This window comes from Erithacus rubecula (genome assembly GCF_903797595.1).
Source record: "Erithacus rubecula genome assembly, chromosome: 2".
NCBI classification, from domain to species: Eukaryota; Metazoa; Chordata; class Aves; order Passeriformes; family Muscicapidae; genus Erithacus; species Erithacus rubecula.
In genome coordinates, this window is record NC_136685.1 from 81196711 (window position 1) to 81210798 (window position 14088).

The 14088-nt window shown below is 34.1% G+C and overlaps 1 protein-coding gene across 1 annotated transcript in view; it reads right to left on the reverse strand.

The window, feature by feature from the left end:
• KIF6 (kinesin family member 6) overlaps positions 1–14088 on the reverse strand; it is a 147798-nt gene that overhangs the window by 96353 nt on the left and 37357 nt on the right. The window contains 3 exon segments of the mRNA XM_079329326.1: positions 4514–4617; positions 7582–7668; positions 12265–12408. Of these exon segments, the coding sequence (XP_079185452.1) occupies positions 4514–4617; positions 7582–7668; positions 12265–12408 (335 nt within the window).

Here is a 14088-nt window from a genome sequence, read left to right on the forward strand (position 1 = left end):
AACGATTCAAGCAAAAAGGACTTGCCCTTCTACTTTTGGCATACAATTCACAAAAAAACCCAAACATTTAAAGATAATTTAATTCAATTATAAACCATAATGCGGAAGCCGGAAAGAGTAAAATTTCCTTTTATTTCGGATGTATGGTGTTTTTTATTTTTAAAAAATAGTTCAAAGAACTCCTGTTCTAATTTTTTTCCCCTTAAATATGAAACTAATTCTTCAGCTCAAAGAAGTATTTAGATCAGCTCTTTACTGCTGAGGAAGTAGAAGGTAAGATCCAAAGCAAGCAATTTAGATTTTGGAAGCATTTTATGAACTACATTCTGAAGCACTTATGTAGTCTAGCCGAATTTTTTAAGCTTTGATTTTTAGATAAACAAAATGAGAGCAGAAGAACTTATTTATGTTTAACATTTATGAGAACAAAATTATAAAATCTAAAATATGATGCAGTAATGCAACTGCTCACCATTTAACACAGAATTCTGAATTCCAGAGACCTGTAGCTTTAGTCATACAACTGATAAGCTGCATCATATTATAATTTACCATTCCCAAGAAAGCCAAGCGCATTTGTTTTCCATTTTGTTTTAAATGTGACGTTGTAGCAAGTATGAGGAAAGCCTATTTGACAGATTTTTTCCTTCCATTAAATAAAAAAAACAAAAAGGAAAATAAATCCCTGAAGACACTTATTTGATTCAACTGAGGCAAAACCAATCAAGAATGAAAATCAGCTTACTTATATGCTACCTGCAAATATTTAGCAATTTCAACTGCATTGAGTAGCCCACCAATTTAATTTGGAATGCTCTGAATATAAAAAATTGGAATGAAACTCATTGTTGCAAGAAATGTTTGACATTTCTTGACTTAGTAAGTCAAGAAACATACAAAATACAATTTTCACATATTGTTAGTGCTTATTTCCTGGGCAATCACTAACACTTAATTCCTGCAACATATGTAGAGAGCAAAAAAACCTATGCAAAACCATAACCGCTGTGTTAGACTAAAACAATATTTGATCTACACAACTGGACTCAGTTTCATTTTGGCATCTGTCTTCTACCAAAAAGTGCCTGAGATAAAGTGTTGTGTGGGACAAAAAAGTAAATGAGTACTCAGTTCATGGAGTTTTTCACTGACATGTTTTGTACCTTTGACCATCTGTGCTCAGCATCAAAAAATAAATAATAAAAAAAAAAAACCCAACAGGATCAGAAGGATCAGAATACTTTCAACAGATTAATTTTGGTGTGACCTCTGTTAAAATATGTATGATGAATCAGAAAAGAAGAAAACACATGAATTTTTTGAAAGACCATCCTTTGCAACATTTCTCCTTGCTAGTCCATTAGTTGCAATAAAATTAACCACAGTTAGACTTTGGTCAAAGTCTAAGATTTTAGAAAAGAACTATATAAACTTGAATTATTTATATAGATGTACATATATATACATATATATACACACATGATGAGATAAAGTTTGTTTAATTTTAAACAGAAAATATCCTAGCTAAGCAAAAATGTCTAAGTAGGATTTGAAATCCATAATGACCTTAATTAGACTTTCCTCTTTGACATTCAAAAAAATTTTCAATAATAAAAACAATAATAATAAAATAATCCCTACAATACTACTTAAGTATCGTTCTTGGGTGGCCACTTGAAATAAAGCAAAATGGAATATGTTGCATTATCACCTATACCATGCTTCTTTTCATCTTCTGCCCATCATAACAAACTGATCTGTATGGCTCCTGATAAATAATATTATTTAGGTTTCATAGATGCAAAACCAGATGCGAACCCCAACAGAGATGCTTTCCAATATTAGTCAATCATGATTTTATCAGCCATCATCCAGGTCCATATTTCTGTTTGGACTACTCTCTTGTATATTTATTCTTTAATGTGTACAAACCCTGCAGATGATGAGTAGCTCCAAACTCAGATGGCCAGTCCCCATAAACAGAACTGTCATGAAGTTTTGCTGTTATGTGTTGACAGACTCTGACTGGAGACAGAACACTCAGATGCTATCTGCTGATTGCCATAAATGCTCGGAACACTTACAGACCTCAAGCTCAGACATGTAAATCAGCACGGTCACAAATGTTATTGCCATATGAAAGCAAGCTCAAAAAGTGTAAATGCTCAAAACCACAAAAAGATACTTTGATTGAAGTAGTGGCTTTTCATTATATTTCATTTGGGTGCCTGAACCACATCAGTTGTTTATCTGCAAGCACTCTGTTTGCATGAACACAGACAAATGCAAAACTTATAAACCCTGACATTTGATATTTTCCCTCCCTTGAATTGTTCTAGAAAAGACTGACTTATCTTTTGACATTCCATTCAACTGCAACCCAAAGTACTGACAAGCCAGTCTGACTCACATGACAGTTATTCTCTAGCACTCTCTTTGCCCCTGTTTGAAAAAACTCTGTATAGCCAATCATATTTTTTAAACTTTAAATCATATTAAGAAAATTATCCCTGAAAAATGCCATTTTATGCCTGATGAGGTTAATTTTTGAGGCCATCCTTGTTTAGTATTGATCCTCAGGAAAATTATTATATCCCAGTCAGCAGTACCTACATGCTGTTCTGTATTTTAATTCCACAGCATTTGATCCAAGAAAGAACTTATTTCTTAAACAATGAATACATGTGCTACATGAGCCTGAATAAATATAAATAAGTGATAAATTCAGAAACCTTAAAAATTTGTATTGTCCTAACATAACTGAGGCCCATGGAAGTTACTTCTCATTTTGTAAATTAATGCAGGTAGAAACTTATTAAAGTCTCTATCCTGCTTCTTTCTAGAGTAATGGGATGCAAAATTCCTTGTTATGATCTCAGAAGAGATATTTTCTGATAGTATAATGCATGATATATTGTGCTACATAGATGAAAAGGAAAAACATACAACTAATACACTTTTTAGTCACATTTCTGAAACCAGCCCTCCCAGTTGTATGCTGTAGTGCAATTATATGCAGATGGTACATTCCTAGTTTTCCTATGCATAATCATAATGAATAATTTAATCAACCATTAATCCATTACAATTTATAACCCATTCTTATTTATAAGACTGTCATTTCCACGGCAAAAAGGTTATAATCTTAGGAAATAAGATTTGTGACTGTGGTCTTAGAAAACCCAAACACTTTCCAAAACCCCAGTTTCTCTATACAAAGTAATCAGCAAATAAGACCACAGTGGAAAATTTGTGTGACAGATTTTTACAATAATGAAGGTGCCTATTTAAACCAATATATAGATTATTTAAGTATGTTTGAATAGAATCACTGAAAGTCAGTCAACTTCTCAAGAGTAAAAAGAATGATTTCTTTCTACTCTTTAAGTTAAAAGAAACTAAGTTTAAGTTAAAAGAAACTAACTGATAAGGGCATTTAATTCTGCATATAATGAAAAAGAAAGGTACTTGTCTTTCTCTGGTTAGTCTTGCTCACATCTAGTGCTATTCTGCAACGTTATTTGTGCATTTGACTCTCGTGTTTGGGCAGATGATAAATGTATATTAACTCAGTAGGAACTGCAGAGACATTTCTGGTTAGGAGAATATACTAATAATTTCTGATGGAAATTATTAATAATGGCAACAATCTACATGAGAAATTCAAGTTTCCAGTTAGCAACTGGTCCTCATGCTCCTGACTCTCCTGTGTGTCAGGGGAAAATTGTTAGCATTGGTAGTTGTCTTCTCGACCATTCCCTTGAGAAATTAAAGACTAAATATTCCCTCAGCTTCAGTTTGGTTACTGTTAATGTACTAATCAAACAAAATAAGGCAGTTACTGCTTTCTTTATAGAAATGATGTACAGCAATTGATTAGGTCCATATTACAGAATTAATTTTTCAAGCCTGGAAACTTGATTTAGAACACTTAGAACTAAGTAAATAGATCATATGTAGAAAGTCCTTATATGCCCTACTGACCTGTTACCAAAAGCCGCAGAATGCTACAGTATTTATATGAATTAACATTATATTTCAGCAGCATGTTCAGTTAAAAAAAAATTGGCTTTTGAGACATTGATCAACTGTGGAACAGAAATGTGATATTTCTTTTGGTTTGTGTCAAACTAACACTGCAGCAGGATACTTCTCAGCACAAGAATATTTTTTGAACTCTGCTCAGATTGCATATGGAGTTTTGAGAGAGACTGTTTTTCATTCTGCCCTATTATACAACACTTCTTTTTGCCTGGCATTTGACAGGCATTCCCATCCTTTGCGTTTACTTCACTTCACTTCCTCAATGCTGAGGTTGCAAAAACACAGCCAGCAGCCTCATAGAGCTATTCATGGAAATCTGCCATTCTAAACTGGCACCTAACTCCACTTTATTATTCACTCAAGGAAGTTTAAAACTCTGAGATGAATTTAAATATTTATGCCAATAAAGAAATGAATGATGAAAATCATAATAATAAAAGAAGAAAATGAAAACAATGTAAGACATTACTGAAGTAGCTCTTCTTGGGAAAGCTCTGATGTTCTTTGCTTGCCAGTCACCAGCACCAACTCATCCTTCAAATCCTGGATCTCCTTTTTCAGCTGGATAATCATCTACAAACAGCAAGGCATACATATTAATAGATGGTTTATGATTTTTCCAGTAGAAAGATGGGTTTTGGTAAGTATTATATTTTAGTTTTCTCTTTTTTAAAAAACAAGATCTGTTTTCTAAAAACTGTCAAAATACCTTAAATACACCAAGCACCTTTTCCCCCTCTTTTTCCATTTATAAACCTAAGAAAAAGTGTTCCAAATTCAGTAAATTCTTGTGTTAGAATACTTGGCTGTACAAAAAGAGTTCAAAAGAGTTTTGCAAAAGAGAAATACAATTTGACATAGGAATAAAAAGATAATTCTGACTCATTATTTTTGCCTCTTAATGATGAAAACACATTTAAGAACTGACATCCTTGTTAGAGAAAGGGCAACTACACAACAAAAGTGATTTTTTTTGCTTTACCTTTTAGAAACACAAGTTTCAAAACACTATCTTAATTTTTTTTCTTTTTCATGTGATATTTCACTATTATTAGAATTATAGCATACTACACTTGTAGGATGTATCAGCCAGGTAGGTTGCTAGCAGCAAACTGAAGGCATAAAGCAACATACTGAAATTAAATTGTATTAATGAATGCTAATGTGAGAATATTACATGGAAAACTGAACTAGATTTTTAAATTCTAGAAAGTCCTTGTTGGAATCTATACTTTGGGAAAAAAATGTCTGTATAAAATTAAATTTTTCTTATCATTAAGCTCTCAAAGCCAAATTTTGCAAAGCAGTGGGCAACATGCATTTACCTAAGTCTAAGACATGAATGGGCACGTTCTTGGGTACTTTGTGGTTGATCATTTATTGAAGCCTCTCTCTATATGGCACAAATGTATCAGTAGGCCAATAATATACTTAGGTGGATATGTGTACACTGATTCCATGTGCAAAATAAGATTCCAAGAGAAGAATGCTTTCAAGGAAAAAATTAATCACTCTTGATTGCATGCACTTTCCAGAAATGAGACTGTTGAAATCGGTGGCACATATTTTCACTGAATGTTAAAACTCCTTCAAACATTTCTATTTCTTTTATGGTTAAATTTAATCATAACTTCCTAAATTTGTACTTTAAAAATTATTTTAAACATTCATAGGATTATTTCTTTTAACTCTAAACCTATAGCTATCTATTTTTTACAATAAAGTATGAAAGTCTAACACAATATTTCATTTAATAATCTACTAAAGTGATTACTATTGATTAGAGAAGTAACAAGAACATATAGAGAATATTACAGGCCAAACATTTTACCCCAATTTTATATTGCCCCATTTTGGTGCCACACTTTGATGTAGTTTGTGCCAGCTACAGAGTCAAGAAAATGAAATTTGAGGCTGGAGTGGAAGATGGTGGACAGCTGAATTACAATAGCATCTCTGTTCAATCTTTAAATTTGTTAGGACAATTAACTTCAATCTGACAACAACAGAAATACCAATTTCAGGATATGCATAGAAGATCAATTCTCAAGTATTATTAAGACAAACAAAAATCTACAGAAGGAAAATAACTTCATTTCTATTTTTACATGAATACTAGAAGAGATGAGGTCTCATTTAAGACCTTGATTTTCAGTTTAAATTATGTCCTTTAGCTATGAGTGAAAGAGGTTCGAAGATGAGTCACTTAAAATTACAACAGGTACGAATTCATCTTCTTAGTAAGATAAAAAGTCAGGAATTCTCCTTTAGGAAGAATAAAGTTTACACAACAATCTGACTTAACTCAGATGCACCAAGAGATATTGTGAACTCTCTTTATAAAGCATGCTTTCAACTCGCAGACAATAGATACTGCCAATAAACTGTGTTTCGATTTTTCATAAAATTAATACAATAACATTTGATTTTTATGAAAAAGATCTTAAATCCAGCACTTTGAATAATAGGGTTGAACCCTGGGAATATAGTTAAGATGGGCAACAAATTCCCCAATGAGCACAGGACCATATAAATTCAAGATACTTGTGTTCCCTTGCCTTTTCCACAAGAGGGGATGGTTTTCTAACTCTCGCGAGTCCATTTTTGCTTTACTTGCTAAATGATCCTGCAGAGTGAGACATACCAAACTTGTGGAGTATACTCCACAGGATGTTGTAAATGTTCAGGAGCCTGCATGTGCTTTACCTCAGTCAAAGCTTTCTGTGGCCATGTAAGAAATGTTTTGCATGATTTGCTACCAGAAAGTTATGCAGAAAGAAAAATAGAGACAGATAGAAATGAAGAAGCTGTTCAGTACCTCCTGGGTTTTTTTTTTTGTCTTTTTTTATTTTTTAAAAAATCTGTGAATGCTACTGCTATTAGAAATTGCTTGGAAAGAAAAATAATAACAAGAAATTTTTATTCCCTTTGAACTCCAAGAGCAAGAGACAAGAAGAAATAAAACACGATTATTAACAGTAAATTAAGTATTCTAATTACTATCATGTAACAATGAATGAAATCATTAGCTATATAATTAGCTATTTCTGTCTCCTTTTCTAGTCTTCCTCTTTTTTCCTCAAAGTAACTTCACCGAGTTATTTCTTCCTATATAAAATTGTCCTTGAATCAATTTCAGGGAAATATTCAGTATTGGCATGTTTCTTAGCTTTTTAATACACAAATTTTTTCAGTGTAGCTGTGTGCCTTCATCAAGTGACTGGAAGTCTTCGTACATTGTTAAAGAGTTTTAGAACCATCCAGTGATCTAGGACTATGATTTAAGAATTATCACTCTTAAAAAACAACACAAAGATGATAATGAAAGTGACCGTTTCGCCCTAGATGCTTTAAGAGTTGAGAAAGCCTTTAGAGATTGGATAAAGATTCACTAAATTATAATTGCATCCAAAAGAAAAAATTTAAGTGGCAGTTATTTTATAGAAAAAAATTGGAGCTTGCATCTGAAAACAATTTAATTGGACGTTTCAGTATAAAATCCACAACATTCCCCTTGTCCCAAGACAAGGCTCTCACCAATCTGGGGTCAATTTCTTCATTCAGAACTGCTTCATTTTTAATAAGAGCAACTCGCTGTGCAAATCTGCAGGTTGATATAGATTCCTGTAAGGGGGGAAAAAAAAAGAGAGAGAGATGAGGGAATTCCAATTACCAGGTGAGTAGCCAGACTGCTAATGAAACCATTAGAGCACTTTACATTTTTTGAATATGTTACAGAAATATTCTATCATTTCATATTCCAAAATAACAATATTTGAGGGAAATTAGGTTAACATATTAATGACAGAGGCATATAAACTGTAAATCATAGGACATATTTTGCTGATACAGTTTATCCCCTGACCTACTGTGTTTCAGGTAAGTCCCCAGCTGGAATGATAGGAAAACAAAGCCATGCTGTGCAGAAGGCAATAACCTTTGAATTATGAGGACAAAAGAAATCTAATAAAACTTGGGGTTTTATTGTTGTTGTTTTGGGATTTTTGGTGGGTTTTTTTTTTGTTTTGGTTTGGTTTTTTGTGGGTTTGTTTTTTGTTGTTGCTGTTGTTGTTATGGGGTTTTTTTGGGTTTTTTTTTTTGGTGTTGTTTGATTTTTTGGTGGAAAAGGGGAATAGATATTTTTATGTAAAAGAAGCTGGGAAAAGAGATGAAGGGAAGAATAGTGGAAATCCAGGACAACTGAGAAACAAGCTTGGACAACTGGAACAGGGATGTATACAGGGGAATTGTGATACCAGATAAAAATCTGTCAGATGAGCTAGGATGGGGATCTGCAGGAATGGAAGGCAGAAAAAAAAAGATGCAAGACTGAGTTGGTTGGGCAAACTCTGTGACAGTCATTGTGTACTCCCATCTAGTGCACAGAAAGAAATCAAAGATCTTGATATGTATTGTTCTCACATTCCAGATCAGCTGGTATTGAAATGTCAGAACCTGCTATATGATGTATATATTTAATGAAACAAAACTCAGCAATTGTCTCCAGTTAGGTCAAATAATAAAACACAATTTATTAGGCAGTAGTCTTAGAAATTCAAATGATGCTTGAGAAACTGTAGGACAAACCCTTATGGGATTTGGCAGACTGCATTTTAAAGAGAATTTGTACATAGTCCCTAAATTAATTCACTAATGTAGCAGAATTGATTTTCAGAATGGAAACAATTCTGCAGTTTTCAGTCCTCCAATATAAAAAAATACCATTTAAATATTATGTTCATGCACTTTTTTCCACACAACTTCTTCTCTTTAAGTGCATGGAGGTTTCAGTCTGGAACCCTGAATAAGAGTTACATGAAAAAGATGTTTCTTGCTAAAGACATAATATATACATAGAGAATCAAAGGAAAGGAAGGCCTTAAAATTAAGTGAGTTGCCACATAGTATTTGTTGGGCACTTTATCTGCCTCCGCTGTTCCTTTATAATGATGATCAGCCAATGTGATTTTAATTAAGTTCTATACATATAGTGACTACAGTTATATATACAATACACGCACATACATTTCCACTAGATCTCTTTGCCCTGTTTAGTGTACAGCACATGTTAAATTAATGAGTAGGTAATCAATTCAGTTGTCAATGTTCAATATGCTAGTCTACAATTTGCTTATTCTATTCCATCAAAATGGTAATCAAGTCAGACATCTAATTTCCTAATAATTTTTATACCATGCTTATCATCACAGCACCTCAGGGCTTTACTGAATTAAACACTTAACCTTCTTTGCTGCAAGTATGTGGAATGATTACACTTAACAGAACGGAAACTGAAGTCAAAAGTACCAAAAAATTATATTTATTTATTTGCATTTTATGATCTGCTGTTCAAAACAGCTTCCATTCTTCTTCAGTTACAGCTATACTGAGTAATGTATCTATAATTCAGAATCAGCATCTTCATCCAAGCTCTCAAAAAAACTAGCACAAAAATATGTGATTGTTGTAATCCAATACCAGAGGTATAAGGAAGGTCTTACCTGTTCCCTACTGCCCCTATCCTATTGGCAGAGAGCCAAATATCCCCTCCCTGACCCTTTCCTAGAAAAAGCCAAGACCTGAGATCCTCTTCCTCTTTTGCCCTGGGACCACCATGAAATAAAGAAAGGCAAGGAGCCTCTTTTGAACCTTGTGTTTATCTCCATGCTAAGCCTAGCTCCTTCTTATGGATACATAGGAAGAAGTTACAGTTTATAGCCCAATGTGGGGCTTGAACCCACGACCCTGAGATTAAGAGTCTGTAGTGACCTAAGAAATTCTGTAGAAACTCACTGGTAGAAGTAGGAATATAATCCAGTTGTATAGGATAATAATAATCTATTTGTCCTCTTCATATGAGTGCCCTTTCTTGGTCTGAATTGTCTGCTTCATTGTTTTCATTACAAGAAACAATACTAGGTCCTTAAGAAAGTGGCTTTTAGTAGAGAACTTCAATTCATACTGGGAGTAGTTCTGTCTTGTGCATTGTTCATGAATGAAATGTACACTGTGAAAAAAACCAACATGCAACCCTAACATAGCAATGGATAATGACTCATGCACCTATTCTAAATCTGACATTTTCTGATGATTAGCAATTTATTTTTTTATATTATTCTGATATATTATCTTATCATCCACCTATATTATTTGGACATTCCAGATTTTGGACAGCAAGGAAGGGAGATTTTTATTTTTGGGGGAAGGATCAAAGAATGAGATCTGTTGTGCAAATAGTACATGTTAAAGCAAGAACATGAAAATTGTCATAGCTTATTCTGGATAATTGCTTGATCTAATATTTCCAAAATAGAAATCTAGAACACAATGTGAGATACACATACCTTATGAACTGATACATGAAAGGCTTCTGATCTCACAGAGCTGAAAATAAAATTAACTAACTAACACAGTTGCATTTGTAAACAGACAATATGTTGCATAACTATGTTTGCAAGTCTGAACAATATGTTTTCATTTAACAGCAAAGTCCACTTTTCTAAAGAAAAAGTCTATAACTAGATGAAGTATGGTTTGAATATAATGTTTTCCACCATATTACAGAAAACATTCTTAGACTAAATAGTTTTTCTTTTCTTGTTTATTCATATTAGAATGCTTTTATATTAGGAAAATCAGGAAACAAACAGATTATAATTGGCTTTGAGCAGTGTTCTATGCATTCACATTGCTACATGCTTTAGAATAAAATAGACTAGACTATTTCAGTTGGAAGGGACCTGCAATGATCAGCCTGTACAATTGCTTGACCAAGTACAGGCACGTTGTTATGGGCACTGTACAAACACCTTTTAAATACTAAAAGGTTTGGGGTATGAACCACCACTCCAGCCTGGTCTAGTATTTGACCATCCTTTCAAAGAAGTGCTTCCTAATGTCCAGCCTGAACCTCTCCTGGCATATCTTTGAACCATTCCCACACACTCTATCACTGGATACCAGGGAGAAGAGCTCAACACCTCTCTCCACTTTCCCTCCTCAGGGAGATGCAGAGAGGAATGAGATCACCCTTAGCTTTCTTTTTTCCAAACTAGACAAGCCCAAATTCCTCAGCTGCTGTGCACAGAACATTTTTTTTTCAGACTTTAGCCAGCTTTGTTGCCCTCCTCTGGCTGCACTCAAGGACCTTCAAATTCTTCTTTACCTGTGGGGCCCAGAACTGTGCAGAAGTGCTCAAGGTGAGAACTGCAGACATCAGGATAATTACATCTTTTGACCTGCTGGTTGTGCTCTGATGCATCCCAGAATGTGATGCCCTCTTGGCTGCTTGGGCTCACTGCTCATCTGACCAGCACCCCTGTATCCATTTCTGCAGGGCTACTTTCCATCCACTGGTCTCCCAAACTGTGTTTGTGTTGGGCATTACTGCACTATAAGTGCAGAACTCTTGTCAAATTTCATCCCATTAATCATAGTCCAATGCTCCAATCTATCTAGATTCCTCTGCAAGGCTTTCTGTCCCTCAAGAGAGTCAACAGCACCTCCCAGTTTGGTATCACCAGCAAACTTGCTGATGGGCACTCAACTCCTGCATCCAGATTATTGATGAATGTATTGAACAGAACTGGTGCTGGAACTGAACCTTGAGGAATATCACTGCAGACCAGTCTCCAGCCAGATGTAGCCCCATTCACTACAACCCTTTGATAAAAACTACAGACCTATGTGTAAGCAAAGAGAAGAAAACATCACTACACATAATTGCAGAGCTGGAAATCTGTGACAGGACACAAAATACTTGAAAAATGTCCATAAATCCCAAACTACCTCTCCAATTCTCCTTCTTTCCTAGTGAACTCTCCGTTTGTCTACCATAATCTATAAAATCTCCAAAGAAGTCTAACAGAAGTTCTGTCAAGATTTGAAGTGGAAATGCACATTTATAACTCAAAAATTCATTCACCAAGAAATCAGTAAATTGAAAAGAAGAATAGTTCATTACTATGTGCAAGTTATTTCCCAAATGCTACTTGAGTTGAGATTGGTTAGAGAAAAGCACATATTGTAAATGATTTGCTTATATCCGACAGCAATTTCCACTGATAAAATTATCTCCTAGAAACAAAATTAAAATGATCTTTTAAAAGGATAAAAATAAAAGCTTACACATTTGAATTTTGATCTATATTAAAAATCGAAAGAGCAGGATCTATAGAGAAGTGACAAGATTCTAGTTCAAGATAGATAAAAAGAACATACATCTATGTTTCTTTTGTCCATAGCAAGTGTTGCTATCATGGTAGTCATGCAGTTTCCTCCCAGGCTGTCTCTTAGCACTGAGGTCATCATAGAGTTTCGGTAAGGAATGTGGGACCGATTTTTCTCTGCAAGAGCAATTATTACCTGATAAAATAACAAAAATAAAAGACTTTTAAATTTATATGTATATTAATTAATGTTTGACATATATAAAGAACAAATCTAATCTGCTAAGGAATTTTTGATGCAATGAAACAATGCTTATGCACCCCCACTGCTAGCTGTAAACCCACTGGCTTTGTTGAAAGAATTCCAAGTTAAATTTCAGCATGTTTATACATCTTTGTAGGAGCTGGACCTGAAAGACCAAATACATTAAATTTTATCATGCCCTAGCCTTACAGTCTCTCAGCAACATCAAAACTGAACATGATAAACTCAAACCCACAGGTTTTCCTAAGACACAGGAACTTACTGAAAATCTTCCTCATACTTTTTTTGTCATAACTATAAAATATGGATAGCATTAAAGCAAAAACTTCCTCAATATTTGCTGAAGCATGCTTTAAAAATTACACATTCTTAAAACATGCACTTCTTAGATGGTACAATATATTTATTTCAGGGAAAATGTCTTGGAAAGCAAAGCACAAATAAAAGGGTGCATGATTACAATGTACTGCTGGAAAGAAATGCTTCAGTTTAGAATATATATGCCTTGGCCAAAAAGGAAATTGTACACCTACTATTCTCAGTTTCCCTCCTCAGCTGTTTACATTATGGGACCTAATTATTAAATAAAAAGCTACATTACCCCATGATGTCCTGTGATATAAAAGATTTGAACTGTTACCTGGCCAAGCACTGTACTGAAAAACTTCAGCTATTTGAATTGTGCAAGCTTTTGTAAATGATTAGGAGTTGATTTTTTTTTAATAAATGTTACATACCAGTGTATATTTTGTGTATGCTACATTAAAAAAAAAATTATTTTAGAAAATTTAGTAGTGACTTTTTTGTGGCATTAGTTTCTCTTAATGGTCTTCAGAAAGTGAAAAGTTAAAAACCATAAATCTTACACTAGCAGCCCTGAGAGACACAAATGCATAATAAGAAAATTACTATCTTGTAAAGGAATTCCTTGTAAAGGAATTTGGAAACCCATTCCCAGATCAAGGTTTTCAAATCTCCTATACTACAACTTGCTATACAGAAAGATGTTAAAGCTTTGTTGGTTTATAATATTGCATAGAAAGCTCATAGTAGTCTAGCACATACATTAATAAGCACATTCTCAGCCTGTGCCCCACAGAGACTATAATAAGAATAGACAAGATGGGAAAAGAGCCCGAGAGAAGATATGTTATTTCCATTATGAATGGGAACATCGCTACAGGGAAGTTCATTGTTTCTGAAGGAAGTCTGCAGCCCAGTTAGAATCTGGACTCTCCCACACTAGTGCTGAAAAGCTGTAACCAGGTCTCATGACGGAGAACCCATTGTCCTGTCATGTGACAGTCCCATAGCACAGATGATTTTAGTCAAAAGTGCCGTTAGTAAAACCTCACTTTAATCACTAAATCAATCTTTATAAGTCAATCAAGGAATCTGGAATAGAAAGAGGAGAATCTGAAGGAGAAGGAAGTAATACTCTTTGGCAAAGTGATGAAGACCACCTGCACACAAGCTGAACATGGATTCTCTAAGAGGCACCAAATGTGATAATCAGAAAATTGTTTCATTTGAGAATGTGTTATTATCCTTTAAATATAAAAAGGGGGTTTTTATTTTCCTTTTAAAAAATTACTTGTAAATTTAAGCTTA